This window comes from Takifugu rubripes, chromosome 13, assembly GCF_901000725.2.
Source record: "Takifugu rubripes chromosome 13, fTakRub1.2, whole genome shotgun sequence".
NCBI classification, from domain to species: Eukaryota; Metazoa; Chordata; class Actinopteri; order Tetraodontiformes; family Tetraodontidae; genus Takifugu; species Takifugu rubripes.
In genome coordinates, this window is record NC_042297.1 from 12,641,675 (window position 1) to 12,661,489 (window position 19,815).

At 43.3% G+C, this 19,815-nt stretch overlaps 1 protein-coding gene across 1 annotated transcript in view; it reads left to right on the forward strand.

The window, feature by feature from the left end:
- LOC101068019 (protein kinase C-binding protein NELL1) overlaps positions 1-19,815 on the forward strand; it is a 160,053-nt gene that overhangs the window by 104,430 nt on the left and 35,808 nt on the right. Inside the window, exon 14 of the mRNA XM_011609877.2 lies at positions 18,179-18,304. Within this exon, the coding sequence (XP_011608179.1) occupies positions 18,179-18,304 (126 nt within the window). The remainder of the gene's footprint in view (positions 1-18,178; positions 18,305-19,815) is intronic.

A 19,815-nucleotide genomic window follows, 5' to 3' on the forward strand; every position in this document is an offset into this window, starting at 1 on the left:
CAACTTGATCGAAATGAAATGGCTTTGTTCTTGAAAATTAAATGTTTTTGATATTTAGCAATCCAAATGGGAAAAAAATGATTTTCAGCTTTTCATATGGGAAATGTTATTTAGCTGTCATATATTTGATATAATGTATTATACTGTAATAATTTATGTAGTCGTATTCATTTCCGGTATCTGTTTTTTCTACATAAAAAGTGCTTTTGATCTTTTTGGCACATGTAAACTCTGGTGCAGTTGGAGTTTAAATCCTCATTCTTTTACCAAAACTTTTTTTTGGCACAGTGTAACAGCTGGAACTAGAAAAATAACCCAGAGGAGCTGCCCTTACCCTCACCCTTATGAATAAATCATGTGCATCTTTTTCTCGAAAGGCGGATCAATCAGCAATCAGAGCAGTGTTTATTGCATGTGTGACACAGAATCACCGATCACGCACAGAAGGTGTTCCCACATCACTGTCAGGGCATCACACCTTATTAATTAGGGTCATTGATGAGACAGATTGGTCCCCGGTGACACTCATGATCCCTCAAAGCGTCACTGACGAGCACACGCGTCCCAGACAGACGCCACAGCGTTGCATTCTGCTGCAGAGGAGGTCTGGATACGGGGCCCAGATCTTCCACCTGTCTCCTTTCCAGTGCACGTTTGGACATTTAGGAGGAGATAAAGACCCATAGGTTATCATTTGAGTTGCCAGGCCGTGAAATAATGTCACTAAGAGGATTAACTGTACCTCCCTCATGACTAGATGTTTCTGTAACATATTGTAGATCTTAAAAAATAATTCTTTTCTAATTGACTGACTCTTATTGTTGGCTGGCAGAGGCCTCTGTTGGGCTTCATTAAATGTGGAGTGAAATTCAGCAAATTGGAAGATTTCTAGGTACAAACTCATTTGAAGACCCATTTAGCAAAGAGATAAATGAATCTAACAATAAGTAATTTTAGATAATTATGTGTTTAGCACATTTATTGATGTACCTGATAAAGAGCTGCTGGGGCCTGAAAGTTAGTCTCAGCTTCCCCTCAGAACTAAAGAGAGCATGTAATAGAGCTGTCTTACCCTTATTATGTAAAGTAAATGGTGACTGCAGCTTCTTTGATATTTATCGACTCAAATTCTTCTTTGCTGCCAAGCGTGCGGTCTGAGGGCCGAGATCACTTAAGCAGCAGGGGCAAGGTTAGAGTTCAGTCAGGCTACAGTATTGGACAGTAGTGATGCATCTAAGTGGGGGATAAGCTCATCAAATTCCCTCCATGTGAGAAGATGGAGCAAGCATCAGTGATGAGGTATCTAAATGAGCAGCTGAGCTGGCGGCTGAGTCTGCAGATGATCTTGAAAGAGAAGGTGCAGTAAATCAGTCTAAACTGAGCACACACTGGTTAATTTAAAGGAAGAAACCAGCTAAAATTGTGAGACATTCTAAACCTGCTCCCCCTTAGCTGCTGTTTTAGAGGACAGCCACAGTTCTGAAGCCTCATATCGAGATGCTATCATTTGTTTCATATATAACTGGCTCTAATGCTCATTTCCTTACCTCTTCCTTTTAAAATGCAATAAAACAGCAAGGAGGGTCATTTTTGGTGTGAAGCATACAAATGGATAGTCAGCCATGGTGTTTGGGATGCTGTGGTGGCTCGTGAGAGTTGAAGAAAGCCATTAAAATGCAGGGTATTTGGAGAGATTGATGACATGGCGTACACAGAGGAGAGGAATGGAGTGAGTCATGGGCTTTAAAGGTAGCAGCAAACATTAAATTCAGTCTGCGGGAGGTTGTACTCGGGTGTTTCATGTGAAAACAATGAAGCGGGTCTAAATGTGGCACCAGGCTGACGTGAGGACCTCCTATGATCAATTATGTGTGTGATTGGTCCAGGCCCGGCAGGAGAGACATTTAAAGTGACAGGGGGGGTTCTCGTCCACTGCTAGACTTTTAATCCTGTGAGATCAAAGTCAGACCCCATCCCATTAAAGGACAGGATGAAAACAAAGTGGGGGAACCCAGCAGGCTGCAGGAGAACAGAGACACCAGGCTTACTGCTGAGGAAGGAACACTGAGGAGGTTCCTGATCTCCGCTTCCATTTCGTCCTTCCTGAGGCTGCAGAAATAACAAAGCTGGTTTCTTCATCAGCAATATTTTAATTAAAGCTCCACTATCTGTATTTACTGAATCAAATCTCTAATGCTGACATGAAGAATCTGCATCTTGGCTGTGAAAGTTTTCTTAAATAGAAATGGCAGCCACAGCAATGATGAACTGACAAGAGACGCGACAGGGCGTCCTTGGGAAATTCTATAATCACTTCTTAAATTTGCATTTTAATTAATTGATTAGCTTGGATTCTAGGGACGAGGATAGAGTTGAAAAATACCCTTGGTGATTCTGAAACTGAACTCGGTACAGCTACACATTTCAGTGACACGTGCAAGCGTAGCTGATATAGTTCCTATAGATCATGACTGCTTCTGATGATGTGCTGCTGCCAATGATGTCCTAAAAGATCTCAAATTTCCAGGGCTATCATTACAATGTGCAAAGAAAAAAGGGCTTGCCATAGGGCGCTATTCTACAGTCTTCTCTGGGAGCTGTGTGCTGCTTTTGGTTTTATCTCATCGTTTTGTGGCCCATTTACTGTATGATTCAGCCTCAATGTTGGCATCATCACCATTTTCAGCAGCTGTTTGCAGCATCCAAACTCTGATAAATGGGCAGCGTTCGCATTGCAAAGTCACAGCAAAGTAAGAACAAGGTCTATTTTTCAGAAGTTGGTGGAGGAGAGTGACTGTGTATACATCACTGAGATCAGATGACACCAAAGCTGTCTGTTCCTTTAGCACCGCTGACAGCGTAAATGTACAGCACAAAATAGTGACGTTTCCGAGTCGCTGTCCACGACATGAAAGATCAGTGTTAGCTACATGACCTGCTGTCTAACATGGAACAAGCTGAATCTAGCTGATGATGTTGCAAACCAATGAATCACCTGATGTCATCTGACCTAGTTAATAGCTTTTGGTCAACAGAATTCTGACGTTGTGCACAAACTACACTTTATACTTCATTTTGGAAGCAGTTAGATTCAGAAAAATAAAAAAGCAAGAAAGTCTCCAAAGAATCTATGTTCCTTTTCCCTATCTTCCACTTCTCTCTTCCACCTCTCATCTCTGAGTACTCAATGTGATTTTCCGCTCCAGGTTTTTTTCTGTAAAATACAAGAGGATGAAGCATTCACAGCATATCTGACCTGAGGCTTTTGTTCTAAGATGGTTGTGTATAACAACTGTAGCTGTGGGTTTTTTATTTTCCAAAAGGAAACTATATTTAATGTTTTTCTCTTTTCCCTTCCTGTTGATGGCTCTGGTTCTGCACATTCTCAAGCAGGGGAGATGTCATTATTTTTGTGACCACTTTCCTGCAGCCATCCTGTGCAACATTCAAAAAACACATGACAAATGTACAAGATCATCCTCAGTCTTCCAAAGCAATGTGAGATTTGAGACGCTCCTAAGCCGCCCAGCCCCCTCCCTGGTTCTCCCTTCAGCTTCTCAGCAGTACTATGAGATATTTATAAGCATTTTGATAGTTTTCTTCCACTCTATCATTTGAGGTGAATGCTGTCATGTCAGATTATTCAGAGAGCTGCTCTAACCCTCTACGGCTGTTCACTGAAGTCACCGGCATGCTGGCACGTTTGTGTTTAGAAGCACACAGCGCTCATTCTGAATTATTAATCTTAGCCATGTCATTAAGCACCTTGCACAGCCTCCCAGTGACAGACCCCTATCTTTACATGGAATGGAGACAGCATGGCACTGATTAGTTTTCTGAAGATGTGGCTAAATCCCTCTGATGCAAGTTTTTGATTTCACAAAACAAATCAGAGATAGTTAAACTTCCTCTTCAGATGGGTTCAATCCACATGTTTCAGAATTTTGCATAAGAAAGAGCTTTACCTGTGTCTGTTCTCATTCATCCAGGTCATATTAATCCCTAAAGGTCTCAAGAAGAGTCAGCTGGCCCATTGAAAGCAAATGAAAGACGTTTCACCTCTTATCTGAAAGCGGCATCAACTCGGTCGCATTCAATGTGACAGGGCATCTGGCCACTATCCTTGCTCCCGGGATTTTGCTGAGAAATTTAAAAGTTAAATCAAAAGAACAATGGTTTCCTATAAAGCCACTCCACGGTGCATCCCTCCATCTGAAGCAACAAAATTGGTAAAACAACGAATATGGCACAGACCCACAAACTAACCGACAGAAATAACCCCAACCCAGAACACCGCCTACTTCCAACATAGGGAAAACTACTACAGGCAACAACATGCTGTGCCGTGTGTGGGTTCGCTGATCTAAACAATAATATAAGCCAGCCTTTACAGATGTAGAGGAAGCAGAATAAGTGGCTTTAAAAGGATATTATAAAAAATAATATCACCTGGCCTATAGAACATATATGTTGTTGAAACCTGGTCAAGAGTCAACAAGCAATTGGAGGCATTCACAGCCCACATCAACAACGTGGACAACTACACCAGTTCACCTATGAAGTTATAAAGACAATTCTCTGGTCTTTTTAGACCATGCAGTACACGTAGAGGAAGAGAGAATTATAAACATGCAATTGCACACGAAACCAACCCCCACAGACTAACATCTACTTTCCGACTGTATCCTGGGTGTTATCAGAACCCCGAACCATGGGGCTGCCAATGTTCCTACCAAAGGTGTAGGAAAAGACATGAAGAGAAATGGCACATCAACACGTGGCTGGGCTTTCATTAAAATAAAGATAGAGGGCAAAAAGCACCACAGAAAGAAGGAACAACTCCAAAAACATTATCATGCCCTTGATGGAGATTCTTTAACAAGCATCACATCCCTATTCATTTAGAGACAGAGGTTGGTCCACCCAGGGTACAATCACCTGGACAATAGAGCAATATTGTGTATGCGGTCCAAAACAACCATTCCTAAATGGAGGGCGGTGCTGAGGCAAAACCTCCCATTCACCTATACACAGTGCTGATTACCAATTCTCACATAGGTGTAAACACTCCACTATCTCCAGGGACAAGCGACCCTAATGACTCCCCTGATGGGCACCCGCAGCAAGTTTTTTTCTATGGGCCTTTGTTATCCGATGACCCTTAATGCCAGGTATTCATCAAACATACTCCTGCTGATCAGCATTCCCTTTCCTACACTATTGGCTTGGTTTCTACCCCAATCAAACCAATCACAACTGAAAAGCCTTTCAGATAAGGTGAATGTTGTGCGTTGCTTTCAACAGTTGAGTTGACTCTTCACACGATCCTCGTGGAAGAATTAAAGTGAAATTGTAGAAGCTTTTTTTGGCCATAACATTGGATCAAAGCTAATAGTCATTTCTCAATATTAAGTACACAATTATGCATTTTAAGTACTGCAAACTTCTGAAATACGTACTTGGAGGTCTATCATTTGAAGAACAGTATTTCCAAGTACACACCTCACTTCTTGATGAATTGCAACAGGCCATAGAGTTGATGACATCATTCTTCCATTGCTGCCTTGGTTAACTAGCTTCCCCTGTTTGGTACTAAATTAGAGCCCGGCATTACACAGTTCAGGAGCAAATATTATCAACAGACCTTTCAGTCACGCCACTCTCTATCCTTGGAAAGTAACATCCATCTGTCTGGCTAAATGACACAGTAATTACCTTGAAATAGGCCCCAAAACAAAATAGACAAACAACAGATTGATGTCCTACCTCAATGAGTAATAAGGTTAATATAGACTTTAAACCCCAGAGTACAGTCAGAATAATTCAAGCTTTGTACCTGTAGAAATGCAGTTTCTGCCCTGGAATATGGGGGAGTCTAAAAAACTGATCTGAAGAAAGCTTGTTGACCAAAAAGTGAGGAGGAAAACGCACAAGCGAAGCTGAAGCACTTCTCTGTTGGGTCGGACCAAACCTTTACACTTGTTTGAGCAGGGTGTGATCTAAAATGCAGCTCTTTCAGTGGGAGTTACAAATAGTGAGCTTCCTGCCTTCCCCTGTTCTCTTGACAGCACTCAGACACACACACACACAGACACACACAATGGTGCACATAGAAAATGGGTTTTGCTGGTGACAATAGGAGATGAATGGAGAAGTTCTCAGAGTAAATGAGGTTATTTCCATGATGAAATAGAGTGATAAAAAGGCAGAGCATGATCTCTTTTCCTCTCCTCCCCCCTCTCCTGCTCTCCTCCGCTTTGTTGGCCGCCTATTCATCATGACTGTACAGTGATGGAGAACACTCATACATGCAGTAGGTGAGCTGGAAACAGACAGCTGGACTGAAAACCTGCAAAGGGAATCAGGTTGACCTGCTCTCAGATCTGTTTGATAATGCTCCTCTCCCCAATGGTGACCTTGAGGAATGGAGTAAAGTCACTCAGTGTCAGGCAGCTTCAGTCTGTGTGACCTGCTGGGTCTGAGCTCCTGAGGATTGAAATGAACCAGACAGGGATTACCTAGGAGAAGGTCGGAGCAAGGGCAAAGTCGGGATTGATAGATGTTTACAAGTTTATGCGTCGTTTTTCTGTTAATGAGAGGCTGAAGGTGAATGCAGGGACTTGCTGAGCAAAAATCTATTCTTACAAATGCTGTTTGTAAGACCCAAATAGCAAAAACAACTTGAAAGATAGCAAGTAATCAAGAATGGCGTTGAATACTTTTTGATTTTTAAGAATCTCTGTGAATGTCCACAATTGTTAAAAATGCAGTTCTATGTCTCTCGATAACTAGCAAATTCTTTATATCACGGCAGATTTTAGAAATCACGGCTGAAGCCATCGTCTCGGTTTTTGTTTCGGTGATGACAGTGCACAATTCATGACAGTAATAAGACCTCGCAGCAGAAAAACAGTGGTTGCTATGGCAACCCGTAACTCCTCATTCCTAATGCGACAGAAGTGTGCGCTCAATGCACAGAAGCTCTCTCTTTGTAAATGCATCCTGAAGGAACTATCATGTGGGAAAACTTGGCCACTTGCCTTTGCTTTATGCCACAGAGGCCAAAGGTTAACTGGTCTCATCTGAATCTTTTCTTTGGGTCATTGAAACTGGAAGATGGAAGTCAGCCTGAAGAAATGTCTAAATCCAGCAGCAGCTGTGCTGTGAAGCCTTTAGTAAATTTTTAGTAATAAGGATAAAGGTATACACGGGAGATGGAACAGCCTCCTCATGGAGAGGTCTTTTTTCTGGGAACACTGTGGCCAACTGGTCCTAGTCCGAAAGCACACGGAACCATAACAGAAGCAGGAGCTTACAGTCGCAGGAACTAGGACACTGAATTATGTGTAAACATCTCTTCTGTGACAGCAGAAGCTGAATCATGCAAAGGCTCACGCTTCTTCATGATTAATGGACCCAAGCCCCTCTACTGTCTTGCAATGCAAACTTGGCAGCTCCAGCTCAAAAACATTCCTGGCAACTGTTGCTGCACATCATTTACAAACCAAAACATCTGTCGGGAGTGATAAATAAAGCAATGTAAAGATTTACGGGGACAACAGCCAACCAGCAGTGAGCTCTATGTCACAAATGAGCAGTACACATTCAGGAAAACTTTGTAGCCAGACTGTGACTTACAGCCGTAGTATAATGTAGTGTAGTGTAGTATCTTGGGACGATTAAAGCCCAAAGTCCCCCCAAATTCCACATCATCTTTTTCTTTTCCTTGGCTTATGGTCAACCATTCCCAAGAAGTTCATTAAAAGCTCTTTTTAAAAATTTTAAGATATTTTAATCAAAGGCAGACAGGTAAATGCCAGCTGTTACTTTACCACCTTGGTAAATAGATTTTGTTTTCTGTATTTTATACCATCAGTTGTGATATGATCCCTGATTGATTTGATCAGCTCAGATTACCTGGATCCCATGTGATCAAGGTTTACCAAATCTAAAGAGAAGAGGGTATTGAAGCTACATCATCTCGTGAGTAGAAATTACAGGAAGTGGTTGTTTCTGGGACTCCGTTCCACCTCATCTCGTCTGTATTTCTTCCTCGGCTGTCTAAGCAATGACAGAACTATTGTCGCATAATATTGTGTAATATAGGTGTTGTAACCTCTCATCATTAATCTCTGCCGCCACTGCTCTACGCCCTTGTCTGAAGGTCTGTCTCTCTCGGTCTCATACAGAGTCAGAGCTTTAGTTGAACAGTACCTCTTGTATCCCCCCTGCCCTGCCCAAAGATGCCCACTCCCCCTGGGAACAAAGAGGGTTCGGTGCAGGATTGACATTGATTTACATGTGGTTACATGAAACTTTACAAGCAAAGCTATTTTTTCGAACCCTCAGGTAGTCCTGAAGCACGTGCTGATAGAACTAAGACTTCAGACGAAACAGGTAAAATTGCAAAGCAACAAACCAGCAGCATGTCAAGGTGTGACTGGACTGTTGCATCAGAAAACCAGCAGCTTAAATCAGGGGACGTTAAACTCTGAAGTTGCCTAGCAGGGAATTGATGAAGGAAAAGCAATTTTTGATCACAACTCTCCAATAATTAACCATTTCTAGAAGGATATATGCAATTTTATGTGGTGCCCCCCCCCCCCGGCAAGACAGGGTTATCATAATCCTGTAATAACCCAAAAGGTGATTTCATGTATATTTTCTCAACACTGGCAATTGCAATCTGTCTCAAGGCAACAGCAAAAGCTGCAGACAGGTTGTACAGCACCTTCATCTCCATCTGGACCCTCTTATTGGTGCCAAGAACAGCCATCACTTTCACTGTAAACAAGAATTTATTGCATTTAATGGCATTTGAAGCCATCACCTGAGGCACTGCGAACAGCCCCAGGTTAGGCAAGAGGATGTAATATCTGATACAATATCAGGTGCTAACCACACCACCTCGTGGTGTTGGGAATGAACAGCTCTCTGTCTGCAACCCTCTCAGCCTTTGTTATTTTACGCTGGAGCCTGTTTTTTCCTGCATCGCTGGAAGCTCTAAATCTGCGCTTCTACTGACTCCCAGTTAACGACGGCTGACCAGAGAGGCTGTCTCTGCCGAGTCAGAGCTAATTTGCGTCCAGACACATGCAGGTCGAGCTGTCTCAATCCGGCCGTCGCTGGCATTTAATTGCAGTTGATATTTAAACGCTGGAGCAGATCACATTACAAGTGGCTCTTCCTCCTGTTTGTGCTGGCGGCTTATTCCATTATACACTCCTCATTTCCCTAGCTGTCCTTCAGCCCACTCTGAATGTCAGCAGCTCGGGGCGTCGGGACTCTATCAATTCTAAGAATTGAGCCGGCTACAGTGAATCAGGCGCTGATAGCATCAGCACATTTGGGGTAGGAGGGGACGTGGGTAAGCGCAGCGATGGCTAGTGGAAGGACATGGGGAGGTGGGCGAGAAGGGCCAACCACCGACCATCTCCATAGGGTGCCTAACTCTGCGGGAGACAAAGGTTACATTGGTAAACTTTCATTAGTTACCGACTCAGCAGTAATTATTCATCTTCTGCATCAGCCATGTCAAACAACTAGCCCTCCATAAACTTACATGAGACCTTACACAGGTTTTATCTTTATTATCTTTCTTCATCAGGGCGTTAGCGATACGCAAACATCGGTGCTTTATCCTGTTGGCTAGTTGTGGCTAGAATATAAGTCTGCTGTTCTGATAAAATGGACAGTATGAAGGGGGGAGTCACACAGAGCCCTGCCTGTTGTGGTTGATGATCCTTCCCCGAGTCTTTTGTAAAGATCTTTGTAGATGCTGTGTCTCAGTTGTTGGTACGTCCATAGCGTAATGTGTTTCAGTCCCACGCGGTTGATCTTTTGTAGTAGCTCGATCTCCACCTATGCTCATGTGGGAAGAGATGATAGTTATTTCAGCTGTGAGCTGCTTGATCCTGTGAGAGATTTGGGAGCATTGAAATCGGCTAAAGGGACAACGTGGCCAGGGAATAGGCCTGACGGCTGACAAGCAGAGAGAAATCTCCAACACCATTTTAGTCAGGCATGAAAGGTGGAGACAGGCCTGTGACGTGAAGCCTGATGATGAGGCAGCCAGTGATAACTTTAATCAGTGTGGTTTCATTGGGTGGATCAAATAATGCCCATCAATCCACATAGCATATACTGCCATTCTGTACCACTTTTAGTTAACGGTCAGTTTCCTTTAATCAGACGAAGCTGAATAAGTGGAAAAGCATCAATTACATTTCTGATTTTTAAAGTTGTTGGTGACCGTTTTGATTTCCAAATCCATCTTAGACACTGTTTAAGACAATAAATGTTTGGGAAAATCCTACAATGCAAACTCAATTTGGCCAGGATTAGGATTAAGATTAGATTTGAGATAATGCTGGAATGAAGGTCATGAAAATAATCCATTCACCCCAGTAAGCTTGCTGCCTCGATGATATACATGGTGGCATCAGCTGGAAAACACGCATACTGCCAGTGTATGGGTAACATGGTGATGCTGGGGTGGGGCAGGTCCTATTTAGTGACAATGGTGTTGCCTGAGGCAATTGATCATTGGAATTCATTTCACTCATCAGTAGTTTAAATATCTGGCAGAATCATGCACAGCTAGTTAATGGAAGCAATGAGTACATGATAAGTATTTGTTAAAGAGGAACATTAAAGTATTAAGTGCATTTATAAAGCATTTTAGGATGTATTTTGATTGTGCTATATATATATTAGAGCAGTGATGCTTAAACTTCCCTCGTTTATATTCCTGGCTTGTTAAAGCCATTTTCTGCCTCATGAACACCTCAAACATATCCACCCTGCAGAATAAAGACCATTAAGTGGAAGGATTTCCTGCCCCCTCCATTTTAAGGTGTTATATTCAATAATTTGTACAGCCATCCAGTTAGGTCTGGACTTGAGACGTTTCAGAGGTATGTTCGAGTGGGGAAAGTTCACACTTATCCTGTCAGCCTGGTGTGTCTCATGGCACATGTTGGAACAGGTGCAGCTGCAGTTTATCTGGGGGATTCGACCTCGCCGACTCTTCCTGCGTCCTCCAGCTGCTCTCTGCTGTCAGGTGCCACCAGAGGGGCCGGCCTTAATTATGGCGAAGAGTCTGACCGTGACACTGACATGGGATGTAGCAATGTTGTCTGCAGGCCAGGATGAACGGGGCACACCTCACTCCGTGTTCCTGTATTCTGAGGCGAGGAGACCATCTGCTGTCACCGTGTGTGTTTATGTGTGTGTGTGTGTGTGTGTCTACATGTGTTTATGAGAGAGAGAGAGAGGTGCTTTGGCTATAATGTGACTACTGTATGATTACTGTGCATCAAATGGGACAGATGATGTCTACAAAGTCAGTTACATTGAGCTGGATCAGGTGGAAAAAGTTGTTTGAAAGCCGAATCGGTGAATCCAGTGAACTTGGTAGGCATCATAATATATAATTATCCTTCATAGAATGGATTTGGTGACCCGGTTATCAACAAGTGTCGTTTCTTCTGTGAATCAAATGTCTCTGTTCGCATTAGCATCACCCTCACCGCCTCACTGTGGTTGATTGATCTGGTGACAGTAAAGTTGTCAATACTCACCAACAACAAGTCAATGTTAAACTTGCGCCCCAGACCAAGAATAATCCGTTTAAATGGTATCAGGAAGTGTTTCTGTCAGCAGGCAGCAGCTGCCTCTGGATGTGAATAACAATGAAGCTAATTAAAGCACTTTTCTTGCTGCATTTCACTGATATTTCAGCATCATCTCTGCCATCAATGAAGTAACGAGTACATTGTTCTTTGATATCTCGCTGTTTGTTCGTTTTCCTTCATTTCTCCCCGTTTGTTCAGCATTTCTTCTTCTACACCTTCTCCCCTCTGTTTTGTTCACTATTGCATGTGTCTTTGATTTTTCTTGACGTTCACATTTCCCATCCTGGCTCGAACGCATCAGCGTATCTTTGTTGTATCGACCTCTGCCATGATCCGTGTTCCGCTCTGAGTTCCCCCCCAAGAAGCCGGATGCTAATTTAGACTCGTGAAACCCCATTCTAAAACTGCCAGGATAATAACAGCTCCGCACCTCCTCATCTAACTTTCAATTGCTTTCATTTTCCAATCAGCCACAAGGTGAATGGTGACTGATGGGATGTCAATTAGATCATGCAGGTCGTTAGCCGCAAGGCATCGCTATTACCTTACAACTGTTCACTAATAGTTGTATCTGGTCAGTAATCAGGAGTAGCTTCTCATCTGGACCGGCATGAATAATAAGGATGACCTTCCTGCCAAACTCTGTGTGTGCGTCACAGCAACTCAACACAATGAGAACTAATTCAGCCATCTGCCGCTGCCGCCGTGCCCACGGTCCTTCAGGGTGCCGGGACAATCAAGAGTGTGTGCGTGTGTGATTGTGCCACTATTACAGCTTTTTGTATAGGAGTGCCTGTTGGCCATACCATGAGGAAAGAAAGGAAGCTACAGATCTGGGAACAGGAGCTGAGCGATGCCAGATGGTGCACAGCCGTGTCCTCAGGTTTCCTTTGGTTAGAATATTGGGCCAGATTCACGAAACGTTCTTACGAACAAATTTGTTCTTAAGTCCCACTTACAAACATTTTACGAAGATTGTGGCATTCACCAATTTCTTCTTATCCTGGATTTATGCGTAGGTAAGAACAAATCCTACGAACACTTAGGAGTACTCTTACGCACATTTCAGTGCCGACATGTTGGCCTGGTTGTGTTTTCTTCTCTTGTGCAGTCCAATAAAATTCAATATTACAATGATAATTCTGTCATATTTATTTATTTATTTCCTATTTTTGGTGATTTACAGAGAATTTTAAAATTACCTAAATGTGCCAATGACTTAACATTAATCAACCAAATTGGAAACCATGCCAAAACTGTCTTTTTATTTGATTTTATCTTGATTTATTTTATTAGGGGATCGAGGATATGCCCTGGTTGTTGACACCACTGACCAACCCTCAGACTCCACAGGAAATTTTATTCGCAGTCGCTCCACCATTGAACGCACCATCGGCATTTTAAAGGGGCGCTGGATGTGTTTGGACACAGAGCCACAACCCCGTGAGGATGTGCGTCCTGACGCAATGATGGGGCCAGACTGCAGGCACGCGGTTCACGTTTGAGCGCGATTAATTGCCCGTTTGTGAATAAAATGCATTATTGTCACAATTTCAGTCTAACAGTCTTGATTCACTTCAAAAAGAAAAAAAAAAAGAGAGACCGGTTTCAGAGCACAGCTTTTACACGTTTTTTTTTTTTTTACATTCTTTTTTTTTACATTCTCGTTGATTTCTTTAAGCGTGTTGGCTATAGTCATCAGGGTTGAGGCAATTTTATCAAGCGTGTTAGCCATCCTTTCTTGATTGTCCAACACGGCGTCAGAAATCAGGCGTGGAGAGGCAAGCTTTGGGCATTTGGCTGCTTTTTGCTCTGTCTACAGGGTCCTGCTGCAGTTCCTTTTATGGGCATTAGTGGGTGGTAACTTATGCTAATCATATGTTAATTAGACTCACCTGCTTTCAACTTACAAACAGATGGCATTCATCAATCTAAGAACACAACTGCGAACAATTCTGGGGCTTACGAACGCGTTGATGAATCTGACGTAGGGTTTTCTTAAGAAACTTCTTAAGAACAACTTAAGAAAGAATCTAAGAAGATTCTTAAGAACATATTGGTGAATCTGGCCCATTGATCTGATTATTGAGGCCTTGATAAGTTTGCTAAGATGGCATGAGGGGAAATTATAAAGTCTATGAATACTGTTCTTCTGCAAGTCGAGATTGATTATTTTTGTTTCAGTTTTGGCATTTCCATTATTTTAACTTGACATTTCAACTCAAAGGAAAAGACATTTACAGAAAGTCCTTGTTTTCTTTTACACCAATGTTGTCCTCAACAGATCTATTTAATTGTATTGCAATTGGAAATTATTTGAAAAATTCACAGCATTCAAATGATTTAATTAGGAACCAATTTCTCAGTCTTCTCTGAAGGTTTTTCAGCCTTTTTCTAAAACTGTTTCTTTCTGCAAGGGCCCCAGACAAAACTTAACCAGTGAATTACTCTAATTCAAATTTCTAAACACAAATGATCTCCTGTGATGATGGTGGTAGAAAAGGCACAGTATCAGTCCTGTTTTCTTTAAAAACAAAAGCAAGAAGGAGGAATAAGGAGCATTGTTTCATTGACGCGATCATGAAATAACCTAATTGTGGTGGTGCACTTGGAACAGCGCCAAAGCCTCCTGCTTTAGTCCTTTAGTTTGGAATATTTGCTGATGTGTGTGTTGGAACAAAGAGAGTGAAGTGCTGTGACATTAAAGCTAAATTTGGGTCATTTCCATGCCCAAATTGTGTTGTTATGCCAGAGTAAACACAAGCAGGTCATTGTTAGGTTGATGATTCAGGCGTTTGCAGGATTCATCTTTTATTCATACTGGAGCGAAAGGACATTGATTTCTTCAAGCTAATCAAGTGTGTTTTTTCCTGTTTGCAACCATCAGAACAAAGCGAGACTCGTGTCTCATAAACTGCTGGCAGCTGTTGTCACTGTTTCCCTCTCTCATCATCTGTTTATCTCTCATATTTCCACCCCTCCCTCAGACTCGGCAGCATCCGCCTGTCACTGAAACAGCTTCATGCATCTGTGCACGTACCTCCACGTGCCTGAGGGTCGTTCCATATGTGCAGCCCTGTGTGTGTCAGAACTTGTCTGTGTCTGCATGTTTGCTAACAGTCGAGTGTTCATCCATCTCTTTGCTGGGGTGTTGATAAGTAAACATGTTTAAGGGGTTCCTGTCTCGTAAAGCTGAAGCCAATCACACAAACCCCCCTTTTTAATAAATTAACATGAAGTATTTGAAGAAAGTTTTGGATTTTATTTGTTGAAAACAAATGTTCGCATCAGCTAGCAGCCTTTGAAAACACACAAATTCCCTGGAGACCTGTCTGAGATGAGCAATGCGCACCAACTTGTTTCCAGTGTCACGCGAACAGTATTGTGTTCATCAGAACGACACCTTTATCTTCACTGCACTAAAACAGCTGAGAAGACATAGCTTGCTGTTATTGTTCACCATTTCACTCTCACTGGGCCAGTGAACAGCAATTTAATTTTTGTCTGCCTTTAACAGCCCTCTAGCAATGTGAATCACTGAGTGTACGAGGAAGGGCACCGTGTTAGGGGCAGCATTCAGCCTTAGTGAGTAAAGGGGGAGAAATCTGATTAAATCCTCGTTTAACAGCTCTTTACAGTGGAGGTTATTACGCATGTGAACTTGGGCTTAAGAAAACATGGTAAATCCCACTAATAGAGGAAGTTTGAGATTCCAAAGTTTTGTCAGTTTTGTTTATGACTTCAGTTGTGCTGAACTTTGGAACACAGAGGCCGCTCTGGCTGTTGTCTTCTCTGTGACGAATTTTCAATCTCGAGCCTTTATGATGTTTACTTTTCAGGGATGGAACTTTTGCGGGATTTCATGTGCAACAAGAAGATCCCAGAGATGTGCACACTCCACTGGCTGTATATCCAGATGTATTTCAGTTAGCAGCCACTCAGGTGTACAAGGCTGAGCTTTTTTCGATGAATTTCCCCATGGCAACACCCAGCACACACAAACACGACGACTGTCATCCCGGTAAACTGCTGCGTTGTGCGTGACAGAAGGATTCTGTTACAGTTTCATGCTTCAGAGTGTCTGTCTGGAAGGCTGCCACACCGCGGCTCGGTGAATGGCAGATCCTTGTTGAAGTTGCAGACTGACGGTTAGATTAAACCACCTTCCTCACTCTGTTTCTTCATCCTGAGAGGGAACGCCATCAGTCTATACTCCCACTTCGCCAGCTCCTCTCAAACAATGCGAACCTTTTTCCAACGTGTTGAATCGAAGCACTTCCTGTGTGGTGCAAGTCCTCAGGAAGGACGAGGGTCACGATAAGAGCCGCTGCTTTCAAAAATGAATTTTAATTAAAAGCGCCAGTAGTTTTCCTTCGACTGAGATGGAGACAACCCACATCAGAGAAACATGCAGTCCGGCTCTGAATGTTGATATTTTTTTCTTTCCTTTTTTTTAAATTTTCTGTTGCGGCAACACGCACAGGAGATTTCAGCCATCTGAGGTGCGTTTGCATCCTCATTATGGTGACGAGACCCAGAAAATCCTTGGTTTCTTTTCTAGTGTGAGTCTAAGGTACGTTTTGATGTAGCAGGTGTGCTCTGCTGTGGGAGACTCACTTATCTTTATAAGTTGTTCATAAGTAATGCTGCGTGCAAAAGTGCTGGGACATAATTGCTGTCTGAGCTTCATGTCCGACTCGGTGGAAGCCATTTAAGCCATTTTCCTGGTCTCCACTCTGGCGGCGTAAAACTGTCATCTGCACGGGATGAAAGTCAATCACGGAGAGGAAAGGAAGAGTTTTCTTTTATTTCAGCTCTGACTGATAATTTTTCAGCCCTGCTAAATGATGCTCTGTGCCGCCTGTCAATCATCTGGGGCAAAAACGGCAGAGCAACGGGCTTAAACTTCCAACAGACGCATTAGAGTAAATTGAAGGCCAACATTTCCGATTCATGTGCCCCCCCCCCCCCCCCAAATCCCCCAATATTTGCTCCGGAGAAGTCTTTTTAGTGTGATTCTGCTCTCTAATCTGAAGCTACACAGAATTCTCAAACTCTCTCCTCAGTCTCTGCAGCAGAATATGTGTATGAAGTGGTGAGGATGCTTTTACCTGAAGCTCCACAGGACACAATCTTGTCCACCATATCAAAAACAGACGACATGTGGGTTTTAAATTTGAGTCGGTACGTTTGTGTCGTCAGCCGGAGCTCCAACCTCTGTATTCCGAGTCAAGATACTGAACCCAGATCGGATCCAGGCGGCTCCCAAACCGTCCTTCCTCCAGAGGCATCTGTCCAGTTTCAGTCTTCATCTGTTCTGCCTCAGAACATCTAATCACTCAACAGTAACAAAAACAAACTCTCTGCAAAGACCCAGAGAGACGCTGACGGATTAACGGGTGCAAAAAAAAAGCAAAGAGGGGGGAAAAAACCCCACACGAAGACACGCATGTGCTAATTCACACAGGAGTCACATCTCACCTTATTTTTAGCTGTTCCCCTCTCTGGTTCTGACCTACATCACAGCATGAATAAGGCAGCAGAGAGGGGGCGGGGGAGGGGCGCCTGGGCTGGGTGTGGAGAAACGGGAGAGACACTGATAAATCCAGAGAAATGAATTCCCCCGTGTGAAATGACAGTTCCAGTTCTGTCAGCAGACCTCACCTGCAACAACCCCCCCACCCAGCTACTCATACACACACCTACACACAGAGCTGAACCTCGGGCTCAAATTGTGGCATCATGCACCTGTTCAGACGGTGGATGTTTTCCTCCCTCTCAAAATAAATCAGCGGCCTCTCAGCATTGAATAATTGAGGCTGAGTGTTGGGGGACGTCACACGATGGCCATCATCAGCTTTGAAGAGTCCTTCTTTTGCCATTAAAGAGTTGTTTTAGGTGAGAGGGGATCTTTTGGACAGGATAAAACCTGAAATTGGTTATTGTTTTACAAACAACTCAAATGGCCTCCTTGTGTTTGATGTGATCGATGTGTTGGATGGTGAAGGCCTTTGTGACTATATGATCCATCTTTCTTTGTGCAAACCAGCACCCACATTAAAAAAACAGGTTTCTTTGTAAGTCAACAGCATAGTTTTATACAAAATCTAATGGGAAAAGAGGTGGAATCCTAAAGGAGGAGGATATGGAAATACTGGTCTTGCTTTCTTCCTGCCTTCCTTTGCATGTAGCAAACACACACCCTCAGCGGAAAAGTACCACATAAATACTTATATGTGCATACACACGCACAGTAGCGGGAATTCAGGTCCCTCTCCTAAAGCCCTCCCTCGTGATTTAAGATCCCATTTCCTCCCCGAGCTCGATGTTTTGATGCTCCCACAAAGTCTTTTAAAGCTCATTATGAGGAGGAGGATTCTGTGAACATGAAGCTCTGCCATGTTGCAGAGCGGTGAAACCGTACAGATGTCAGGACAGAGCCCTTCCTGTCTCATTTTCTTTCCTTTGTGTAAATATTTACGGGGGCTGGTTGCTTATTTGTGTGTGACTGATGAGTCTCTTTCTGCTCCGTCCTTCCGCAGACATCGACGAGTGCGCCACCCAGATGCATTACTGCCAGTCCAACACGGTGTGTGTCAACCTGCCCGGCAGCCATCGCTGCGACTGCCTGCCAGGCTTCATCAGGGTGGACGAGTACTCCTGCAGCGGTACGTCTGCTCCGGCTGTCTGACGCCTCGCCCTCTCCTTCTGAAGTTCTGTCGTCGCTAATGAACTAAAGTTTTCTTTTGATCTGCCAGGATTAGTTCCTCTTTATTCAAGTGTTTTAACAAGCAGAATGAAATTTAATGGGCCGGCGTTGAAATGTGTTGGGTCTCCCAGTCCAGTTCGTTTCCACACAGTTAAACTGGCATCGTTGGTTTATCAGGTCGTTGCAGCCTGTTCAGTCCGGCCGCGACACGCAGTAGATTTTATTTTGTAGACGGCGACATGATGGTGTCTTAATGGGGTAAATGAAGTAAACTTGAGTACACCAACATACTGGGCAAAACATCAAGCATGGCCCATAAACTGATGAATATACTCCTGCCAGAGTGGATCTCATTGACAGTGAAGCTGGGATATCCATCCATTCATCTGTTCCCTTCTTCTCCCACCTTTGTTCTCATTTTAAAGTGTATTCTTGCTGGAGCCCAAATGAAAGAAACAGCTCTACACTAGTATATACGCACCATTCTTTTGGTTTTGTACACCAGGAATTGAGTTCCTTCCATGCATAGAAATCATCAGGATTCGCTCCTCACACTTTAAAGCTTGATCACCGGTATCACATGGGTTGGTGGTCCAAATCCAAGCTACCAACTGCAAGGACTGAAACGAGCAGATTGCATCCCTCAGAAGGGCTTTTGGAAAAGCAAAGTGTGCCGGATGAAATTAGCCGGTGCACTTCTGTGCTGCAGGGATGGATGGGGAGTGGGGACAGCAGGTGTGGTTAAATAATTTCACATCCAGGTGCAGTGAACCAGGCTGATTGAGCCACCTGCAGCAGGGAAACAGCGCTATAGACACTCCCTGTCCCAGACGATCACAGTTTAGTGTGCTAATTAGCGAGCTTACACTTGATAATATTTTAAGTTCAGTCTAATCATATATTCGTATATTCTCCAAGCATGCAGAGTCACATCAGGTCTGAACAAACCCAGGGCTAATCCAACCCACCGTTTATGAAGCCTGGATGTTCTAGAACCCCCCTAATCCTTGATAAAAAAAAGATAAAGCTGCGAGTTATTGAACAGATACAGAGAAGTGTGCGTGTTATCACCGTTAATGCAGTCTTGAGGCCGTTATCTTGCGCAACCTGGGTGGTTTTTAATGCGTTATCACACAGATGCGAACGGGGATTGCGTGAATTTGGCAGCGACTTCCGAAGGAATCGGAATTCATTTCATCATCAGTCGTCAAGGTCGGTGTCTCGAATTAAAAATGCATTTGAACATTTCACACAGACGCTGACTAATAAGGAAGAATCTTTCACACTGTGATCACACAGGAACAAGAACATAATCCAGAAATCAGCCATTCACTCCACTCAGTCCACCATTAGCCCTTTTTGGTTGATTGAGCTTCTTTAATACGCGCTAGAGTAACACCTGATGTAGCTGTTGTTTGAGGGGTTGAGAGCAACATGTTTCTTTCAAGCTGAATAGGTTGTTCCTGGTTG